Source organism: Lucilia sericata, unplaced genomic scaffold (assembly GCF_015586225.1).
Source record: "Lucilia sericata isolate MDLA Ls3-8-SP2 unplaced genomic scaffold, ASM1558622v1 Contig000847F_arrow, whole genome shotgun sequence".
NCBI classification, from domain to species: Eukaryota; Metazoa; Arthropoda; class Insecta; order Diptera; family Calliphoridae; genus Lucilia; species Lucilia sericata.
In genome coordinates, this window is record NW_023994839.1 from 2652 (window position 1) to 26531 (window position 23880).

Below are 23880 nucleotides of genomic sequence, written 5' to 3' on the forward strand. Positions count from 1 at the left end.
ATTTTATTATATAGTAAAATATTTATTTTTACTCAATAAAATAACTATACCTACTACTATCAATATAGCTTTTAAAGTTTAATTGAATTTTTAATCTCTTGCCTACGACGTGAAATTTGAAACTTGAAGAGGTTACTTTATATCACAAGTTTCTTACACAAACGAATTAAGTGAAAAGTAAATAAAATAGTACATAAAACATTTCAGTATTTACGTCTATTAACAGTTTATATTTTCCTAAATATTCCTTTTACAATGCATTTTGCATATTTCGTACACCTGAAAATGTACCAAAAACGAAAAATAGTACTCGGTAAAATACTACCCATATTTACAACACTGTGCTTTTATACAAACAGATTGCAACCCTATAAACGTTGTGCAAATTTTGTTTATGAAAAGAAAATAGATGGGTAAAACAAACAGAGAAACAAAGAAAAAATCACGTAAAGTAGAAAGAAAAAAGGAACATGTAAAAAGTTTTCCATTTTCAAAGAAAATTTATTTCAATCATTGACGTTTTCCATGGAAAAAAAGAGTTTGACTGCCTGACTTAATATGTGTGTGAGTTCGTGTGAATGAGTGTGTGTGTGTGTGAAAAAGGTGAACTTTGAAAAACTATTAAATGGAAAAAAGGAAAATGAAGAAAAAGAAAATCGAGTAAAATATTATGCGTAGTAAAATAAATTCCTTATTTTTTGTTAAAAATAGAAAATGAAATTAATAAATAAATGCAACATTTTGGAAAATTAAAAAACATTAAACAGAAAATACAATTATAAAAGAAAAAAATTAATGAAAAGAGACAAATTTTAAGTGAAAAAATAAAAATTAAAAAAATGATTATAAACGAGTACAAAACAAAAAAGAAAAACATTCTCTGAAAAAAAGAAGAAAATTAAAACGAAATAATTAGTTTAAATGAATGTGAATTAAAGAATTACAAGAAAAAAACACGCTACACTTTTTATAATTGAAGAATTTTTGTAACAAGAATTTTTGCAAAAAAAAAAAAAACCCTAAATGCTAGAATTAAACAATTGAACTAATTTTAAATTAAAATTAAACACAACACAAACAACAGCAGCAGTAGCATCAACAGCAGCTTTAAAATATGGATGGCTCTAATAATACAACTGGAGGTTTATCTTCGCGTAGTCTTCCCTCGCTATTTGCAATAAGCAATGGTTCCTCTATGGCTTCTAAAGATCTAGAAGGCTTAATGGCCATGAATGATAGTGCATTGTCACAACAAATCGAATTTATCTTACAAGATGCTCCCATGGAGCACGAAGATGCTGATGATGCCGATGACGACGAAAATGACAATCATCATCAACATCATCATCATCGCCAGCCAACACACAATCAGCAAGTATTATATCAACAACACCAAGTGACCACAAAGTCCTCGTCCGCCAACGAAGTTGGTCATCAACTAATGGAAACAGAAACCAGCAGCAGTTCTCAGGGGGCCATATCATCGACTGCAGCTGCTAAGAAAACAATAGCAGCTGCCATTTATAAATTAGAGACCCCACCGAATTCAACTACACCAATAACAAGCGCTTCCGATTTAAGTCAAACCAGTCAAGACGCTGAACAGTCCATAATCGAAACAAAAATACCAACAGCACAACATCAACATCATACAACTATTGTTCAACAGCAGCAACAACAGCGTCGTCCAACGCATCATCATTTCCTTAATGGTCGTGGTATCATTGTACGCTCTTCAGATTTACACAATTACAATTCGCTGCCCTTGTCAGCGGCAGCCTCAATGGATCATCATTCTTTGGAAACCGAAGACGATGAAGAAGATCCCGAACTAAACGATGAAAACTTGCAAGATATCGAAGAGGAGGCTAAGGCAGCTGAAGCCGACGAGGAACCTCCCCATCTAGAAGCCACACAAATCAAAGTGGAAAATATGGAGGTACAACCCAGTGATAATACTCCAAGATTGGCCTACACTAGTGCTGCCACTACCGTGACCACCACCGATGCCGATGGCCAGCCGACACAATTGGTATTGCCAGCCGGTTCCATTGTCAGCACTGGTACACGCACTGTAACAGTGCCCGTTTCCGAAGCTTTAGCCCATCTTCAAAGACGTCCAGTATTCATTAGCAACGGAGTGGCCAATGTGGGCGGCACCACTTTGGTACGTATGCCCGCTGTTTTGAGTCGTAATGGTTCGATGGCGGTCTTAAATGTGGTACAACAGCAAGTTGGTACCAATGGCCAAACAACACAGCTGATACTGCAGGCTGCCCCCATGGGAAGTAGCGGCACTGCCACTGGAACTCCTATAATGGTAACCACCACCCAGCAGCCACCGCAGCATCAACAGCTAACTAATACTACAACAGATAATACAGGGAATTCATCACCAATTTCAACCATAACACAAACTTCCAATACCCATCAAATACTGACAAATGCTTTAACGACCAATCAACAGGCGCAGCTGCAACAAGCTCATCATCAACAGCAACAACAAACAACTACAATAATGACTCTTAACAGTGGCTCAACAACGACCTCCCCTTCGTCGTCGACGTCGTCTTCAGCAGCTACTGCATCTGCAACAACAAATGCTGCCATATCAACAACAAGATCACCACCTCCCCGATCAACATCCATTTCGACTCATCCTATTGCATCGACTTCAGCCCAAGCTCAGGCAGCTTATACCCGCAATACAGCATCCACCTCGCCACCCTCCTCTTCTTCGTCCGCTTCACCCTCATCCACCTCCATGCCGTCTGGGTCTGGCACAATGGGTGGTGGCGGCGGTGGCACAATCTATCAGTGCTTGGAATGTGTAGAGAAATTCGACAACAAAGAACTCTTCGAAATTCATCGTTCCGGCCATGCCAACAACATGAAATGCGCCATCTGTAATATGGTTTTGAAATCATTGAAAAACTATGAGAAACACTGTCTTCGCTGCAAACCGTACGAATGTCAAATTTGCGGTCGTGTCGTACGTTTTCGTCCCAATTTCATAAAACATATGCGCGTCCACACCGGACAACAGTCCGAACGTCATAAGTACAAGTGCGAAGTGTGTCACAAAGAATTCATGAGTTTCGAATACTTTAAGGTTCACAAAAAGATCCACAATGAAAATGTTAATCTGACGTGTGAAATATGCGGCAAACAATTTAGCGCTTTGGCGTCGTTGAGAGGACATTCTAAATTGCATTCTGGTGTTAAGTTGCACAAGTAAGTGGAAATTCGTTTATTTTTATTTTTTTTAGTTTTAATCTTATTAATCAATAAACTAACTAATACAAAGATAATGACCCCATAACCACAGTTTTTCTCCATACTTAATCTTTTGCTTTTTAATGAATAATTCTTTTTAATGAATGAATTTTTTATTTTTACTTTCTACACAGATGTGAAGTTTGCGGTAAAGGCTTTGGTCAACGTTACAATCTCAAGATACATGCTCGCACACATACTGGTGACTTTCCATTCGAGTGTAAAATCTGTAAAAAGAAATTACACACTCAATCATCGTTGCAAACCCACATGCAAGTTCATCAACGTGTTCAAACGTCACAAGCAACGTCAACCATTAAATCAACAGCCACCAGTACCACAACCAGTGGTAATACAAGTTCCAGTAGCAGTGCCAGCAGTGCTCACAATTCACCCACTTCGACCATCATCAAAATGGAACCACAGTTGACAGAGTCCTCCAGTCCACTGGAAAGACCCAGCACCAGTGGCAATGTATTGCTCAGCCAACACTCCATGCACGATGATCTAGACGATAATTCGGCCATGAGTGATGAACTCAATTCGTTGAATGGCCATCAGTATGTTACAACTAGTTGTGTTAAGAATACAATTGTCTCAGCCACCGGCGATGATTCATCCGAATCATCGAATACTTCACAAGAACAATTGCGACAGACTAGACAAATCTTATTGAACGGAGGCACACCGACACGAGCCATTGTGATTAATAACTATTTGCATAATAATGATAATAAAGGTGTTGACACACTGCTGTCGCAGACATCACAGCCGCAACATCATGCTCAAGTCATACGTCATAATAATAGCAGTAGTAGCAGTCATATAACGAGCAGCAGTAGTAGTGCATTGCAACAACAATTGATGCGTAAAACTCCTATAATACATTCGACTGGTGGTGTAACATCATTAACAAGTTCAGTATTTGCCAGTGCCATTCAACATAGAGGTAAGGGAAATGATTGTTTTTGATTTTTTTTCTTTTTAATGGAAAACGAAAACTTGTCGTAGGCAAATTTAATTGAATTGATGAAACTTTAGAAATGTATTTGGTTTAAATTGATAATTTATCTTTTTTCCTTTGTTTTTAGGCACATCACCATCTCCCTCACCTTCTTCTTCATCAACATCATGTTCCTCTTCAGTTGTGGTCTCTAAATCTGGAGTACCCCTATCATTGGCCTCGGCTGCCCTGGGTTCCTCTTCAATAATACGCAGTACACGAGATCATGATGCCAGTCTCAATGGCCATCATCATCATCACCAACAAAATCACCACAACAATCACCAACGCAATAACCACCGAAATCACCACCGGCGTCGTCATCTGGCCGATATGGATGATGACGATGATGATACGAATTTACATCATCCGAGTGTCAATAACGGCCGTCACTTTGATGACGACGATGATATATTAGATGAGAAATCTTCCCCGTCCCTGGCTACGACAGCCATCAAAACCGAACCGAATTTCTATGTCTCTGGTGATAATTCGAATGAGATGTTGATCAAAGAAGAGGTTGTATTCGATGACAATTCCGCCAATTCGCCCCACTCGCCACCCAGTTCGAAATTTGGCATGTCCAATTTTGACAATGATCTCGACCATCATGTAGATTTGTCTCATTCGTTACCCACGTATGGGTATCTCTTGGACCAACACTCCATACCCGACACAATACCAGCTCAACTGTATGCCGATGATGATGATTTTCGATTAGATCACAATTCACTGGGAGCTTTACACAATAATTCTTCATCGACCAACGATGGTGATTACATTAAGAAAGAGTGGAGCTATGGCACAAGTTCGAATTATACAATAAATGGCAAATTTGATGACGACAGCAATGCTTTATGTGATGCCGCCAATTTCATTTATAATTGATTGGAAGATATACCACCGTCACCGGTATTAGTAGATGGTTGATATCGTTATAACTACAGCAAGAGCAGCAGCAGCAATTTAAAAACGAAAACAAGGTGAAGTTAAATAGTTTATAATTATAATAATCATCATAAATATTGAATCCTGGAATCCCTGTTGTGGCCAGAGAAAAAGAATAATAATTTTTTTTCTTATTTCTTTCGCCCCTTACACAGATTTCTTTTATTAGCGTTAAACAAACAAAAAAAGCATGTGTTTTGTAACGAAACATGTAAAAAAAAACAAATGCCAACAAATTTACTAAGTATTGAAAACAAAACAAACACAAGCACATTATATAAATTATATATAATTTTAATTATTAAACTTAAAAGAACAAACAAAAACATACAAAACCCTTTATGGTTTAAAAACCGCTAACAAAAGGACAACAAATCCAAAAGTTTTTTACTTTTTGAATGTTGTTTAAGTTAAAAGAATTTTACAAAAAAAAATTTAACTCCTCCTCGCATAAAATGAAACAGCAAAAGAACAACAAATTAAACAAGTGAATTTTCTTTTTCATTTACTGAACGCTAAGAAAACGTAACCTAGAACTAGAACTTAAAATAAAACTTTTTCTGGGATTTTGTTCTTCTTTTAACAAAAAACAAGCAAATAAACAAAAAGAGGTTAGTTTTTTTTTTTTTTTAAAAATATGACTGTTTTTGTGTTTAAACTCTTATGATTTTAAACGTAGTTATTTAAGTGATTATTTTTATAAATATATTTTATTTTATTTTTTTTTTTTTAAATATAATTTCGGTATTTATACAATATTAATATAATTATAATGATATATTTAAACAACAAATTTAACTACTATGTGTGTGTCTCTGTGTGTGTAATTAATTGTTTAATTTGATGTTATAATTTTGTAAGTTGTAAACGTCGTAAATGTGAAATTATTTAATTAAATTTTTTTATTAAACAATTTCCCCCCTTTTCCTCTTTTTTTTTCTTTTTCTAAAAAAGCAAAAAAATAACTCTTTTCAACACTGTCTCTTGTCCCCACCTAAACTAATCTCCTGTTGGTTGTTTTTCTCCCCCCCCCAAAAAAAAACAACTTAAAAACCAGCTTTGTTTTTTTTAAATATTTAATATATTTTTTTTAATTTTTTTAATTTGTTTTAATATTAATTTTATAATTTTTCATTTTTTTATAATTTTTTTAAAATTAAATTGTATATATGCAAATGTGTGTATGTAAATGTCATAGATTTTTCTATATAAATATCAACTACTTATATATATTTACAACAAAAACAAAAAAAAATTTTTCTTTTTTCGGTGTCTTAAAAAATTTTAAAACTTGAAAAAGTAAATAAACAAAATGTTGTTGCCCGATGAATGCATGTTAAAATTAAAATTTAATCTTTAAACAAAAAAACATATTTATAAAAAAAATCATATATATATATTTTAGAGTAGTTTAAACTTATTAAAACAAAACAAAAAACGTAGGATTTTATTATAATCATTAATATTAATAGAAAAAAAAAACTTAAAAGGAAAACTTTTTATTTTTTTGGCATTTTACTAAAAAAACAATTCCTTAATATTTATTTATAACTTGCCCTTCTAAGTTTTTTAAATTTTACAAAAAAAAGTATTTTATTTATAATTGAAATTGTATAAATTTTTAACTTCCCAGTGCAATATTTATTTTTTTATTTCATCATTTTTTGAAAATTTTTCTCATATTTAAGTAAAAGTTTTCCTTTATTTTTTTTCAGATTTTAATTTTTTATAATTTTGTTTATATTTCTTATAAAAATTTTTATTTTTATGCAAAAAAAAAAATGTGATTTTCCCAACCCAACGATATTTTCTTCTCTCTTTTTGTTTAACAAGTGCAATCTCATTTTATCTTTAACTTTCTTCATTTTTTTTACTCATCCTCATTTATTATTTTGTTTATTTAGTTTATCATTTTATATCATGTTTGTATGTAGTATTTTGTATTTTATTTAGTATTGAAATAAACTTGTATAGAAATTTTTTTAAAAAATTTATATAAAAATTCTCTCTTTTTTTCTTTTTTCTACTAAAGTGCAACTTTAAAACCCCTATTTTGCTCAATTTCTAAAAGATTTTATATATGATTTCTTTGCTATGGTTTGGTGAGAAAAAAAGACTATAGCCGGCACGATATCTTATACTAAAGTCGATAGTTTTATATTATATAATATAGCGCAGCCTATAATCATGACTGTATCCTCAGTTATACTTAACTATAGTTTAAACTGTAGCCTGAGCCATAGTTTAGGCTTTGCATAGTCAATACTTAAGTCTAAGTTATAGTCAAAACTATAGTGAAAGTCTGAGTTATAGTTAAGCCTATAGTCTAATATATAATTAAAACTATAGTCTTAACTATAGTAAAGACTACAGTCTACACTTTATTCAAATCAAACTATTGTCTAAACTACAGTCAAACCTATATTCTCGACTATAGTTTAGACTACATTTTTGACTATAGTCAATAGTCATTTTGACTATTGTCTAAACTATAGTCAAAACCATAGCCTAACCTTTAGTCAACACTATAGTCTAAATTATAGTCAAGACTATACTAATCTATAGTCAAGACTATTTTCTAAACTATAGCCAAGACTATTGTCTAAACTATAGTCTAAAATATAGTCAAAACTGAAGTATAAACTATAGTCAAGACTATAGTTGAAACCATTGTTAAGACTATAGTCAAACCATAGTCAAGACTATAGTCAAGACAATAACTAAAGTCTAAACTTTAGTTATGACTATAGTCTAAACTATTGTCATGACTATAGTCAAGGCTATTGTCTAAACTATAGTCAAGATTATAGTCTACACTATAGTCAAGACTATTGTCTAAACTACAATCAAGACTATATTCTACACTATAGTCTAACCTAGTGTCAAGACTATATTCAAGGCTATTGTCTAAACTATAGTCAAGACTATAGACTAAACTATATTCAAGACAATAATCTAAACTATAGTCAAGACTATAGTCTAAACTATAGTCAAATCTATAGTCTAAACTATCGTCAACCTATAGGCTAAAGTATTGTCAAGACTATAGTCAAATTATAGTCGACCTATAGTCAAGACTATAGTCTAAACTATAGTAAAGACTTGACTAAAATCTAAACTATAGTCAATATTATAGTCTTATCAATAGTTAAAACTATAATCGACCCTAGAGTCTGAAGTATAGTCAAAACTAAACTGAAGTCAAAAGTATAGCTATAGTATAGTCAAGACTATTATCTTAACTAAAGCTATGACTATCAAATTAGTTTGCGAATCCTTTCCAATAGGTTATAAACATCAAAGAAACCAGCTGAGTGTATTAGTTGTGAACATCTTGATATTTGAGCAATTGTTTAAAGTTTTCAAAATTTTCTTTAACCTTTCATTAGTATTTAATATTGTTTACCTTTTAAATGCCCTTCTAAACTTGCCTCTTGTTTCTCAACAAATGCCACCAACCAAGCTCCCAATATCCAAACTCCACCCTAACCCACTAAAGTGATTGCATTTAATATTTATATCTAATAATAATAAAACAAAATTCCCTCCTCCCTAAAAGTAAAAAAAATCTTGTTAAATAATAAATATAAATAAATAAATGTTTTTAATTTTCTTTTAGCATGGTAGACATAAAAAACATACATATTTATTATTAACAAAACATTATTAATATAATAAAATTATTTGCTAAAACAATAAAAAGCACGTAATTCTTAATTTTTGACGAAAATAAAACAAAAAAATTAGTAGAAAATTTAAACAAAATAAACATTTTAAATTTATAGAGAAAATACAAAGAAAAAAGGATAATAATGATGATAAAAACAATTTTAGTAAAATTTAAACTTTTATCAAAGAAAAAATAAGAAGTTACAAAATATAAAAATTAATTAAAATTACATTACAACAAAAATAATAAGTAGAGTAATAATAACAACAAAGTAGTAGTCAAATATAGCAATTAAGCTTAAAAAAACACAAGTAGTAAAACAAAAAATTAAAAACTATTTTAGTAAAATTTTTAAATTGATTTTTCCAAATTTTCTCATTTAAATTTCTTTTTTTAATTTTATATAAAAGAAATAATTTTAATTTTATTTCATAATGGCGGCTTGAATTGTGTGCAGAAGTTGTTTTTTTGTTAAAAAACTATATTATTTTCAAAACTATTAATAATTATTTAAATATTTTACTTAGAAGCTCTTAAATTTTGGTTAATAATGGTTTAAATTTAATTCTTAAGCTTATTGCCCATTTTCACTCTAAAAACTACGAACTTCTAAAGATTTTCTCTGGGAATGAAAAAATATTTCTTTTTGTTCATCATAAACTTTAGTAATTGCTGGAAATGTAGCTATTGCATAAATTTTTCTTGGACCTAAATTATAAACTTTATAGATATTGATTAATTTTGACTATTTGTGATTAAAACTTGTAAATTCTGTTATAAAATGGATCGATTTTTTAAATTGTTTTTTATCAAAATATTCGCCTTTAGGCTTCAAGGCTTTAAACTAAATTGTAATAATGGTCAACATTGTGGTCTAAACTATAGTCAAGACAGCAGTTTAAACGTTTTTGAAACTTCCCAGATTAAAAAAAAAAAAAACTAAATTGATGTTCATAAATCTAGCATTCCATTCCGATTTGACAAATTTTCAACCGAATTATAACCTTTATTGGGAAATCTTTTTTTTATGTTTTCAAAGTTTCTGATCGTTTTAATACTTTGTTATGATTCTAAGTTAATGAACAAAAAGAAATATATTTCTAATTATAGTCTAAATTATAGTCCAGACTATTGTGCAAAAATAGTAAAGACTACAATTTAAAATTTTGTCAAGACTATAGTCTAAAGTATATATATTCAATAATGTAGTCTAAACAATAGTCTAAATTATAGTCAAGACAATAAACTAGCATAAGAAGTATAAATAAACTATACAACACTATAATCTAATCTATGCCAAACTATAGTCTAAATAATACTCAAGATTATAGTCAAGACCATAAACTATAGTTAAGACTATAGTCTAAACCATACTCAAGATTATGGTGAAGAATAGTCAATACTACAGTCAGAACTAGGTCAACCTTTAGTTTAAATTATAGTCAAGACAATTGTCTAAACTATAGTCAAGACTATACTCTAAACTATGTCAATCAATAGTTTAAACTACAGTTAAGACTAAAGTCTAAACTATAGTCAAGACTACAGTCTAAACTTTAGTCTAAACTATATTCAAGACTATATATAGTATAGTCTAAACTATAGTCCAGACTGTAGTCTAAACTATAGCCAAGAATATAGTTTAAACTATAGTCAAGGCTATATATTGTTAAGACTAAAGTCTAAATTATTGTTAAGACTATAGTATAACTATGGTCAAGAGTATAGTCTAAACTATAATCAAGACTATAGTCTAAACTATAGTCAAGACTATAGCCTAAACTATAGCCAAGACTATAGTCTAAACTATAGTGAAGACTATAGTCAAGAATATAGTCTAAACTATTGTCAAGATCATAGTCTAAACTATAGACAAGACTATATATTATAAACTATAGTCAAGACTGTAGTCTAAACTATAACCAAGACTATTGTCTAAACTTCAAGACTATAGTCTAAACTATAATCAATACTATAGTCTAAACTACAGGCAAGACTATAGTCTAAACTATAGTCAAGACTGTAGTCTAAACTACAGTCTAAACTATAGTCAAGACTATAGTCTAAACTATAGCCAAGATTCCATTCTAAACTCTAGTCTAAACTATAGTCTAAACTACAGTAAAGACTATAGTCTTAACTATAACCAAGACTATAGCCTATACTATAGTATAAACTATAGTCAAGACTATAGTCTAAACTATAGTCAAGACTATAGTCTAAACTATAGTCAAGACTATAGTCTAAACTATAGTCAAGACTATAGTCTAAACTATAGTCAAGACTATAGTCTAAACTATAGCCAAGACGACAGTCTAAACTATAGTCTAAACTATAGGCAAGACTATAGTCTTAACTATAGTCAAGATTATAGTCTGAACTATAGTCAAGACTATAGTCTAAACTCTATTCTAAACTCTAGTCTAAACTACAGTCAAGACTATAGTCTTAACTATAACCAAGACTATAGTCTAAACTATAGTCAAGACTATAGTCTAAACTATAGTCAAGACTATAGTCTAAACTATAGTCAAGACTATAGTCTAAACTATAGTCAAGACTATAAACTATAGTGAAGACTATAGTCAAGATTGTAGTCTAAACTATAGTCAATACTGTAATATAAACTATATTCTAAACTATAGACAAGACTGTATATAGTTAAGACTATAGTCTAAACTACAGTCAAGACTTTTGCTTAGACTATCTTCACAATAGTTTATACTAAAGTCTTGACTATGCATAGTCTCTGTATAGTTTTGTATAGTTTTATACTTTTTATACTAGTTTATTGCCTTGGCTATAGTTTGGACTATAGTCTTGACTTTAGTCTAGACTACAGTCTTGACTATAGTTTAGACTATAGTCTTTACTATATTTTAGACTATAGTTTAGACTATAGTTTTGGCTATAGTCTTGACTATAGTTTAGAATATAGTGTAGACTACTGTTTATATTCTTGACTAGATATAGTCTAGACTATATATAGACTATAGTCTTTGCCATAGTTTAAACTATAGTCTTGACTATAGTTTAGATTATATTCTTGACTATAGATTAGACTATAGTATTGACTATATGTTGGACTATAATCTTGACTATGGTTAAGACTGTTGTATTGACTACAGTTTAGACTATGGTCGTGACTATAGTAAAGACTATAGTCATAACTAAGTTTCGATTGTAGTTTAGACAGTAGTCTTGACTACAGTTTCATCTTGTCTTGACTATAGTTTAGACTATAGTCTAACTATAGTATATATGCCAAAATTATTATCAGGATTACAGTCAAAATTATGTCAACCTATAGTTAAAATTACAGTAGTCTAAACTATAGTCAAGACAGCTATTTATGTTTTCATTACACTATTTATTTTATTATTTATTATTTAACATTCATTTAAATCTGGCAGGTTTATTATATCATTCATCTGGCAACAATATTTTTAAATATTTAACAAAATAAATTAAAATAGACGCCGCAATTTTTAAAGAAATTTTTTAGAAAGAAAATCATACGCACAGTTAGAAAAACAAAAGAAAAATGAAAATAACAAGAACAAAACAATAAAAAGGAAAAAATAGGCTGCTACGAATATTTTTAATTATTATTATTTTTTTATTTATTATAAGTACTTTTATTTAAAATATATTCTCTTATAATTAAGTTTAAGGACTAAAGAAAGAAAATCTCTAATGAAAAATAAAATATTGTATTTATTTTTAAAAACTTAACTACTTAAAAACATAAAAAAAATAACTGTGAAAAAAACGTTTTTTTCTACTTTTACAATTTAAACAAAAACTACTTTTATACTTTTTACATTTACTTTTACTTTTATAATTTCAATTTATTTTATATACCAAAGATACGAATTATATTCGTAGTAAAAAACTTATTTTAAGCAAAAAAAAAAAAAAAAAACCATACAGGACTGTTTTATTTTATCTTTCTTTTTGTTTTGTGAGAATTGAAAGCTGCAGTTAAAGATAATTTTTTTATTATTATTTTACTTATACATTAATATAAATATTTTAAAAACAAATATTGTGATTTAAAAAAAACTATTTCTAATACAAAACCAAGAAAAGAAAAAGAAACTCTATTGACAAAATGATAAATATTTTCTTTTTATTAAAAAAAAAAACGACTGCGCACACATTTTTAAAACAAAATAATTAAAGCATTAAAACATCATTTTTTAAAAACATATTTATATTATATTTTTTCTCGAATTGCACAAAGAAAAAAAATGTAATTTAAAAAATAAAGAAAAATAAAACAAGTTCAAATTATTATCATACTCTACTCTATTTCTAAACTAAACTACTCTATTCTTCTTAAAACTATCTATTTACTATTTCTTACTATCTACACTTTCTGTAAAAAAAACTACTTTTTTAATATATAATTATTATTATTTTTTTTATTTTTTTTATAAATATATATTTTAACTAATATTTTATAATTTTTTTTACAATATTTATATTTTTAAATATTTTTTGTATTTATTTTATACTAAATAAAAAATAACTTATAATATATAACAATAAAAAAAAAACAAATTAATAAAATGAAATATTCACATAAATATAATAATAATAATGAAAGTATATCAATGCTAACACTATACAAAAAAAAATAATTTTAATATTAATTAAAAACAAAAAACCAACAACATCTACTTGTATGTATTTAAAAATAAAAACAAACAAAAATTATATTTCTATAAATGTATGTGTAATTTAAAAACATAAAAAAACAACCAATAAAATCTTAAAAAAAAATATATAAATAATTTTTTTTTATTCTTTTATTTTTAACAAATTTTTGTTTAACAAAATTTCGATTTTTTTATAATTTCCCTAAATTTTTTAAAATGTACCTTATATTTAAATAAATCAATAATATATTAAATTATAATAATTAAAAAAAAAAAACACAGAAAATTAGCTTAATTTTTATGTTTATAAAAAGTAATTTATAAAAAAAAAGAAATTTTTAATGTAAAATGTAGTAGTTTTGATAAATTATTATAAAAACTTAAAAAAGAAAAATAATTCTGATTACTGCTACAAGAAAAAAAATGTGTAAAACTCTTATAATATATAAAACCAGTGATTTTTGTTGTAATTTTATATATTAATAATTTTTTATAATTTTTATTATTTTTTATTTCACTAGTTTTTAAACATTTATTATTTTCCAATTCCCAGACTTTTATTTTTCTTTTAAATATATATTTATTTAATTATATTTTAAAAATTACTTAAATATTTTTATTTAAAATTTTAATTATTTTGAAATGTTTTGGGTTTTAAGTTTAAAAATGTTAGGATAATGATTTGATAATTGCATTCGTGAATAATTTCACTTGAAATCTACTTCCTTCCTTCTACAAGTCTATAGTTTATAGTCTAGTCTATAAGCTAGTCTAAAGTCTAGCCCATAGTCTAGTCTATAGCCTGTATATTAGTCTATAGTCTCTTCTATAGTCCATTCTATATATTTTTTAGTAATTATAATCTAAACTATAGTCAAGACTATAGTACAAATAAACTACACAATGACTATGTATAGTCAAGACTATAGTCTAAACTATAGTAAAGAATGTTGTTTAAACTCCAGATTAGAATATAGTGTAAAAACTACTCAAGACTACAGCCTTAACATAGTGAAGAATATAGTCTAACTATAGTCAAGACTTTAAACTATAGTTAAGACTCTAATCTAAACCTTAGTCAAGACTACGGTGAATATTAGTCTAAATTATAGTGAAGGCAACTATATCAACCTATAGTTTAAATTATAGTCAAGACTACACATAGTCAAGGCAGAAGTCTAAATTATAGTTAAGACTTTAGTCTAAACACAGTCAAGACTATAAACTATAGTAAATTCTATAATCTATACTATAGTCAAGACTATGGTGAACAATAGTCGAAATTATAGTCAAGACTGTAGTTATAGTTAGTTTATAGCTTAGACTGTCTTCACAATAGTTTAAACTATAGTCTTGACTATATATAGTCTTTGTATTCTTTTTGTATAGTTATAAACTTTTTATACTAGTTTATTATCTTGGCTATAGCTTAGACTATAGTCTTGTCTATAATTTTGATTATAGCTTACACTATAGTCTTGTCTATAGTTTACACTATAGTCATGACTACAGTTTATACTATAGTCTTGACTATAGTTTAGACTATAGCCTTTTCTATAGTTTAGACTATAGTCTTGACTATAGTTTAGACTGTAGTCTTGACTATAGTTTAGACTATAGTCTTGACTATAATTTACACTATAGTCTTGACTATAATTTACACTATAGTCTTGACTATAGTTTATATTATAGTCTTATCTATGGTTTAAACTATAGTCTTGACTATAGTTTGGATGATAGACTTAACTATAGGTTTGACTATAGTTTAGAACATATTACTCACGAAAAATTTCGCTTGAAATCTTCTTCCTTCCTTTGACAAGTCTATAGTTTATAGTCCAGTCTATAGTCTAGTCTATAGTCTCTTCTATAGTCTATTCTTAGTCTAGTCTATAGTATGATCTATAGTATAATCTACAATCTAGTCTATAGTTTAGTCTATAGTCTATTCTATAGTCTAGTCTAGTCTATAGTCTAGTCTATAATCTAGTCTATAGGCAAGAGTGGGTCGATTATGTATGGCAACCGAATTTCAGTTGCGTTGACAGCGTCAAAATAGGAGAATGATTTCAGTTTAAAAAAGGTTCAAGTCAGCAAAAAACTCATTGGAGGAATATTATTAATAAATAAAACATACATTATGAACTAAGTTTCCAAGCTATTGCTTCTAAAACGTCCAGTATCCACATCATTTTCACAACTGGCAACGCAACTGAAGTGGCAACCGAGGTACATAATAGACATACTAGACTATAGTCTTTAATCTACAGTCTAGTCTATAGTCTAGCCTAAAGTCTAGTCTATAGTCTAATCTATAGTCCAGTCTATTGTTCAGTCAACAGTGGGAGTACAGCGATGTCCATGCTTGTTAGGAATTAAGCAGATAGTCATAGATAAAAATTATTTGTTTTGTAATATTATAATGTGCAACTTCACTGGGAGACCATAAGGTCCATACTGATTTCCTTCGTAGAGAAAAAACAAATAGAACATAAGTAAAGAGGAGAGAGGAATGAAAAGAGGTCAATTTAGTGGTTTCTACCTGGAAGTTTTACCGAATCGATTCCTAAAGAAAGAATTGCGAAAGAATCTGAGTCTCCCTATAAAATTCAATCGAAGTGACTACTTTTCCTCGATAAAACCTGGAATTTTTACCGAATCGATTCTCAAAGAAAGAATTGTGAGAGAATTTGAGTCTCCCTATAAAATCTAGTAAACTGTGAGGGCAGTTCGTTATGAACCTATTTCCCAGCCATTTCAACCTGAGATTCTGTATTCTAAAACAGGGGCAAATTATATGCTCAATTGTCCTTTATTCCCTGTCAGAACCCAGGACTGGTTGATTATGTTACAAATATTTCGAAAATTAAAAAATTAGATAGTTATGTGTGAAACCTTTGAGAAATAAAATTCTTGAAATTATTTCTGTAACCGAATCGATACATTTGGAATCTATCCACAAATTGAGCGAAGTTTTGTTTTTAAGGTAATGGACTTTAGTATAAAAAAAATGTTCTAAATTAACTAGTTCTAGAACGGTTGATGTTTATAAGGAACTAATTCTTGTGCACAAATTAAAATTTGGCAAAAAAATCAGCAATTATTTCTCAAAATGGCTGCCATTAAGAATTTCAAACAAAAACCTATAAAAAAGTGAACTATTTCTAGAATTGTTCTAAAGAATGTGTGTATTTTCTCTAGAGCTTCCTTAGAACTGTAGTTCCGAGGCTGATAAATTCGAACAAACTCTATTTAATCTTTTTGTCAATTGAATTTTCACGGGCCCTTTTCACTTTTTATGTTGACGAACTTTAATGACGTGAAAAATTTTCCCCTGTTTTTAAAATTTTAATAGAATTTTGTAAATACTGGCGAATACAATCAAGTTCAAGATAGTAATTTTCCTTTCGAGGGGAACAAAATTTTCACTTCTATTGGCGATAGGGGTGACTGATTAAAGAACTAATTCCTAAACAGTTCCATAGAGCGAGTATTGCTTTCATAGTGCTTTTAGAGAACATGTTCGAAAGACGACAATTTAAAAGAGAAATCGTACAATATGATACCCCCGAATAGAACGGATACAAGCTAAAGTCATACGATAGCAAAGTTAAATATTCATACAGTAATCTGCGATTAGTTTATGAATGCCGTCTGAAAGAGGGTCGGCCGACCTAAACAGCCCTGTAATGGGCACTATATACATATGCTGAACTTTGCGTACTTCTCTTATTCAAGAAAATCATGAGAGTTTTAACAGCGCAATGTTAAAATCTTTCGGTAATATTTCAGGGTCAAGATGTTACATAGAATCATTTTTCGTCTTGTAGGTGGAGTTCCGTAATACTTTTTCATTTAATCCTTTATAGACCTTAGGATATCATTTGATCGTTTTTCATTTTGATTTTTAACAGATTTTTTTAACGATTCCTAATGCGCTTTTAAAAGCTTTGTCATAATTAGAAACTGCTAATTTCTGTCCATTTAGAAAATATTATAATTTGATTAATTATGTTTTAGTTAAAAAAGGGAATTTACCTTTTTAATTTATTTAAAAGTAGTTTTATCATAACTAATTAATACTGAAAAAAATGTAGCATACTTTTAAAGATATTTAATGAAAATAAAAAATAGTTTTTGTTTATTATTAGAAATCGTTATAACCCCCCTAAGTATGCTAAGAAAATTTTAATGTTTATAATAACATTAGCATACTTTTGACAAACATATAATTGTAAATTCATATAATTTTTAATAAAATAGAAAATATTACTTTTTAAAAACAGGAAAATGTTCGAACTGAACTTTTAAGGAAAATTTAAAAAAAAAACATATAAACAAAATTTGGAACAAATTCCTGGTTAAAAAAAAACAAAGAATTTATGGAAAAAAACAAATGTGAAATAAATTAAATTGAAATAAAAACAGATTTTAATTAAAAAACACTCTTAACAAGAAATTGGTTTGGTGGCTTTTATTTGTCATTAAAATTTATTTTATTTTATAAAATATTTTTATTTTGTTAACAATAATTTCATTTAAATTAACAATGCAATAATTAAAATTTTAATTAATTAATTATAAAACAAAGAAAAATTCTTTAAACAAAAACATAAAAAAGAGATACATTTAAAATGAAATGAAATTTAACCCCAACGGTAAAATTAAAGTAAAATTGAGACAAGTAATTAATAAAAAAAAAACAAAATAAATAATAAAATTAAAAAACAAATCTTATATATTTATATAAATGTCTAGTCGTATTTTCAGTATTATTAAAAATAATAACAAAAAAATATAAAAAAATCAACTAAAATCTTCAAGAAAATATAAAAAGAAAACTACTCAATACAGTCAACTTTAAACTGTAATATAAAAAATAATAAAAAAAAAAAATATAAATAATATAATAAAATAATAAAATAAAATACTAAAACCAACAATAAATATCCCCAAACCAACCAAAATTTTTAGAAACATTTTTTAACTAAAAACTAAAAAATATAAAAAAAAAAACGAAAAACAATACAAAATATATGTTTTTGTTTTTCATAAATGTTTACAAAAAGAAAAAAACTAAAAAAAAATTGCAAAATATGAAAAAAATTAATTAAATGAAAAAAAATCAATAAACATAAAATAAATCTTATAAATGTGTCTGTTTTTTTAGCCCATAAGTTTACAAACAACAACAAGTACATATAATAGCTCTATATTATATTATGATTATTATTACTATTTAAAACAAAAAATAATAAAAAAAAAACAAAATAAAAATATATATATATTAATATTAATTATATTATATAATTATTATTATTATTAATAATATTAATATTATTATATTGTATCCTTAAATGTATGTATGCATAATAAAAATTATAAATGTGTAACTAAAAAAACAACAAAAACAAAAAAAAAAAACAAACAAAAAAAAACCAACTTAAATGAAAAATCTTTAATAAAAATCATTTAAAAATTATTTAAAAAACAAAAAAAAAAACTCCATTTAATTAAATTAAGGTTTCAATTTATTATTTTTTTAAAATGATTTTATATATTTTTTTTTATTAATATTTAATTATTACTTTTTAAGTGCATATAAATTTTTTATTAAATATATAATTAAATGTTTATTTTATGAAATTTTTAATATTTAATTTTATTTTTATAATTTAAAGGCGTAATTATGGGTGTTATAATTTAACTAATTATACCCTACACCACTATAATGGCCAGGCTGGTGTTTGTATTGGTCCTATATCCACCAATTAGCTCAGAATCACTTTCGATTTAGCTATGTCCGTCCATCCGTTCGTCTGTGTGTTCATGATAATATAACTATAGACTAGACTATAGTCTAGTCTAGTCTAGTCTATAGTCTAGTCTATAGTCTAGTCTATAGTCTAGTCTATAGTCTAGTCTATAGTCTAGTCTATAGTCTATAGTCTAGTCTATAGTCTGGTCTATAGTCTAGTCTATAGTCTAGTCTATAGTCTAGTCTATAGTCTAGTCTATAGTCTAGTCTATAGTCTAGTCTATAGTCTAGTCTATAGTCTAGTCTATAGTCTAGTCTATAGTCTAGTCATAGTCTATATAGTCTAGTCTATAGTCTAGTCTATAGTCTAGTCTATAGTCTAGTCTATAGTCTAGTCTATAGTCTAGTCTATAGTCTAGTCTATAGTCTAGTCTATAGTCTAGTCTATAGTCTAGTCTATAGTCTAGTCTATAGTCTAGTCTATAGTCTAGTCTATAGTCTAGTCTATAGTCTAGTCTATAGTCTAGTCTATAGTCTAGTCTATAGTCTAGTCTATAGTCTAGTCTATAGTCTAGTCTATAGTCTAGTCTATAGTCTAGTCTATAGTCTAGTCTATAGTCTAGTCTATAGTCTAGTCAGTCTATAGTTCCTAGTCTATAGTCTAGTCTATAGTCTCTAGTCTAGTCTATAGTCTAGTCTATAGTCTAGTCTATAGTCTAGTCTATAGTCTAGTCTATAGGCTAGTCTATAGTCCTAGTCTATAGTCTAGTCTATAGTCTAGTCTATAGTCTAGTCTATAGTCTAGTCTATAGTCTAGTCTATAGTAGGCTAGTCAGTCTATAGTCGTAGTCTATAGTCTAGTCTATAGTCTAGTCTATAGTCTAGTCTAGTCTGTATAGTCTAGTCTATAGTCTAGTCTATAGTCCTAGTCTATAGTCTAGTCTATGTCTAGTCTAGTCCTATAGTCCTAGTCTATAGTCTAGTCTATAGTCCTAGTCTATAGGTCTAGTCTATAGTCTAGTCTATAGTCTAGTCTATAGTCTAGTCTATAGTCTAGTCTATAGTCCTAGTCTATAGTCTAGTCTATAGTCTAGTCTATAGTCTAGTCCTATAGTCTAGTCGATAGTCCTAGTCTATAGTCTAGTCTATAGTCTAGTCTATAGTCTAGCTATAGTCTAGTCTATAGTCTAGTCTATAGTCTAGTCTATAGTCTAGTCTATGTCTAGTCTATAGTCTAGTCTATAGTCTAGTCTATAGTCTAGTCTATAGTCTAGTCTATAGTCTAGTCTATAGTCTAGTCTATAGTCTAGTCTATAGTCTAGTCTATAGTCTAGTCTATAGTCTAGTCTATAGTCTAGTCTATAGTCTAGTCTATAGTCTAGTCTATAGTCTAGTCTATAGTCTAGTCTATAGTCTAGTCTATAGTCTATAGTCTAGTCTATAGTCTAGTCTATAGTCTAGTCTATAGTCTAGTCTATAGTCTAGTCTATAGTCTAGTCTATAGTCTAGTCTATAGTCTAGTCTATAGTCTAGTCTATAGTCTAGTCTATAGTCTAGTCTATAGTCTAGTCTATAGTCTAGTCTATAGTCTAGTCTATAGTCTAGTCTATAGTCTAGTCTATAGTCTAGTCTATAGTCTAGTCTATAGTCTAGTCTATAGTCTAGTCTATAGTCTAGTCTATAGTCTAGTCTATAGTCTAGTCTATAGTCTAGTCTATAGTCTAGTCTATGCTCTAGTCTATAGTCTAGTCTATATTAGTCTATAGTCTAGTCTATAGTCTAGTCTATCGTCTAGTCTATAGTCTAGTCTATAGTCTAGTCTATAGTCTAGTCTATAGTCTAGTCTATGTCTAGTTCTAGTAGTCTATAGTCTAGTCTATAGTCTAGTCTATAGTCATAGTCTAGTATATTCTAGTCTATAGTCTAGTCTATAGTCTAGTCTATAGTCTAGTCTATAGTCTAGTTTCTAGGTATAGTCTAGTCTAGTCTAGTCTAGTCTATAGTCTAGTCTATAGTCTAGTCTATAGTCTAGTCTAGTCTAGTTCTATAGTCTTTTTTTAAGTCTATAGTCTAGTCTATAGTCTAGTCTATAGTCTAGCTATAGTCTAGTCTATAGTCTAGTCTATGTCTTAGTATAGTAGTCTAGTCTAGTCTATAGTCTAGTCTATAGTCTAGTCTATAGTTAGTCTATAGTCTAGTCTATAGTTTTTCTTAGTCTATAGTCTAGTTCTATAGTCTAGTCTATAGTCGTCAGTCTATTCTTAAGTCTAGTCTATAGATTGTCTAGTCTATAGTCTAGTCTATAGTTCAGTCTATAGTCTAGTCTATAGTCTAGTCTATAGTCTAGTCTTCTATAGTCTAGTCTATAGTCTAGTCTATAGTCTAGTCTATAGTCTAGTCTATAGTCTAGTCTATAGTCTAGTCTATAGTCTAGTCTATAGTCTAGTCTATAGTCTAGTCTATAGTCTAGTCTATAGTCTAGTCTATAGTCTAGTCTATAGTCTAGTCTATAGTCTAGTCTATAGTCTAGTCTATAGTCTAGTCTATAGTCTAGTCTATAGTCTAGTCTATAGTCTAGTCTATAGTCTAGTCTATAGTCTAGTCTATAGTCTAGTCTATAGTCTAGTCTATAGTCTAGTCTATAGTCTAGTCTATAGTCTAGTCTATAGTCTAGTCTATAGTCTAGTCTATAGTCTAGTCTATAGTCTAGTCTATAGTCTAGTCTATAGTCTAGTCTATAGTCTAGTCTATAGTCTAGTCTATAGTCTAGTCTATAGTCTAGTCTATAGTCTAGTCTATAGTCTAGTCTGTAGTCTAGTCTATAGTCTAGTCTATAGTTTAGTCTATAGTCTAGTCTATAGTCTAGTCTATAGTCTAGTCTATTGTCTAGTCTATAGTCTAGTCTATAGTCTAGTCTATAGTCTAGTCTATAGTCTAGTCTATAGTCTAGTCTATAGTCTAGTCTATAGTCTAGTCTATAGTCTAGTCTATAGTATAGTCTGTAGTCCAGTCTATAGTATAGTCTGTAGTCCAGTCTATAGTCTAGTCTATAGTCTAGTCTATAGTCTAGTCTATAGTCTAGTCTATATTCCAGTCTATAGTCTAGTCTATAGTCTGGTCTATAGTCTAGTCTATAGTCTAGTCTATAGTCTAGTCTAGTCTATAGTCTAGTCTATAGTCTAGTCTAGTCTATAGTCTAGTCTATAGTCTAGTCTATAGTCTAGTCTATAGTCTAGTCTATAGTCTAGTCTATAGTCTAGTCTATGGTCTTGTTTATAGTCTAGTCTATAGTCTAGTCTAGTCTAGTCTAGCCTATAGTCTAGTCTATAGTCTAGTCTGTAGTCCATTCTATATTATAAACTATAGTCTAGTATATAGACTAGTATAGTTTACTCTGTAGTCTAGTATATCTTCTAGTTATCGTCTTGTCCATAGTTTATTCTATAGTCTATTCTATATTTTAGTCTATAGTTCAGTTTATAGTCTAGTCGATTTTAGTTTTTTCTACACTACATATCTCGAAGCTATTACGAATAATAAGCTAAGAAACTAAACATTTACCCCCTTATTCACAAACAAAATTTTTATTTTATAAACAGTTTATAAAGTAGATTTTGTATGGAAATTTTGTTTTATAAACCTTTATAAAATAAAAATGTTGTTTGTGAATAAGGGGATTATAGTAAATAGTTTTCTTTGCTAACTTTTCAAAAGCTGTAATTACTACTTATTGCAGAATATCTATGACAATTAAAGAGCTTTTAATATGATAATTGGCTAAGTAAAGTAGGAAATGAATAATCCGATGTCGGTTTCAGTTCTGCAACTCAAGCATTAGTTTTTTTATATAGAAAACTTAAAGCTCTGTTTTTTAATGAAACAATCCATATTTTAATAAAATATATACAATTTTTTTTATTGAAAATAATTCAAATATTTAAATTTTCACAAGATTTTCTGTTTCTGTTTTTTATATAAAATATACAATTATATTCAGCTTGTTTGTATAAATATTTATGGCTTAAATATTAGAAAAAATACAAATACATACATACTTATTTAATAAGAATAATATTTCAATAAAAATATTTAAGTTTATTTCAAGGGAATTGGAAGTCGACAAAGCTTTTTTTTGCAAAAAAAAGTTAAAGATTCATAAAATAAAATATTTTGATTTAAAAGTTCAGCTTTTGTTAAAGTTTTTAAAACTTAACTGTAACAGTAAATATTTGTTTAATTTACATTAATTGTTTTAAAGAAAATATTTTTCTTTTTATTAGAAAATAAAAGGAAATTATTTTAGTAAAGTTTTTACAAAGTTATTTTTTTTAGGTTAATTTAAAAAAAATATATATATTTACATTTAAAAATAAGGTCGTATAAAATTTGTGTGATAAATTTAAATCGTTATATAATAAAAATAAACTAAAAATAAAAAGTTTTAAATAGTTTATTAAACATAAATTGCTTTTTTTGTTTTTGTTTATAATATTTTTTTATGTAAAATGGCCACTGATTTTGTTTTTCAAGTTTTTTGTTCGAATTCTGTGTTTTCTGTTAA

The 23880-nt window shown here is 28.2% G+C and overlaps 1 protein-coding gene across 2 annotated transcripts; it reads left to right on the forward strand.

Moving 5' to 3' along the window:
- The first annotated feature begins 235 nt into the window (after window positions 1–235).
- Window positions 236–6257, forward strand: LOC119608534. 2 transcript variants are annotated; one of them, XM_037962989.1, is made up of 4 exons: window positions 236–3234; window positions 3411–4225; window positions 4368–5838; window positions 6182–6257. In XM_037962989.1, exons 1-3 carry the CDS (start codon window positions 1115–1117, stop codon window positions 5165–5167), a joined length of 3735 nt encoding a protein of 1244 aa, XP_037818917.1. In that variant the 5' UTR covers window positions 236–1114; the 3' UTR covers window positions 5168–5838; window positions 6182–6257. The 2 variants fall into 2 exon arrangements, with proteins under 2 accessions (XP_037818917.1, XP_037818918.1); XM_037962990.1 differs by lacking the exon at window positions 6182–6257 and having other exon boundaries at window positions 4368–5262; window positions 5383–5443.
- Window positions 6258–23880: the final 17623 nt, after the last annotated feature.

What these genes read in the sequence shown, in the direction of transcription:
- LOC119608534 (XM_037962989.1), top strand. Translation starts at nt 1,115, where the DNA reads ATGGATGGCTCTAATAATACAACTGGAGGTTTATCTTCGCGTAGTCTT. An exon ending in TCTGGTGTTAAGTTGCACAA is followed by an intron (nt 3,235 to 3,410) that starts GTAAGTGGAAAT and finishes CTTTCTACACAG; the next exon opens with ATGTGAAGTTTGCGGTAAAG. An exon ending in CAGTGCCATTCAACATAGAG is followed by an intron (nt 4,226 to 4,367) that starts GTAAGGGAAATG and finishes CTTTGTTTTTAG; the next exon opens with GCACATCACCATCTCCCTCA.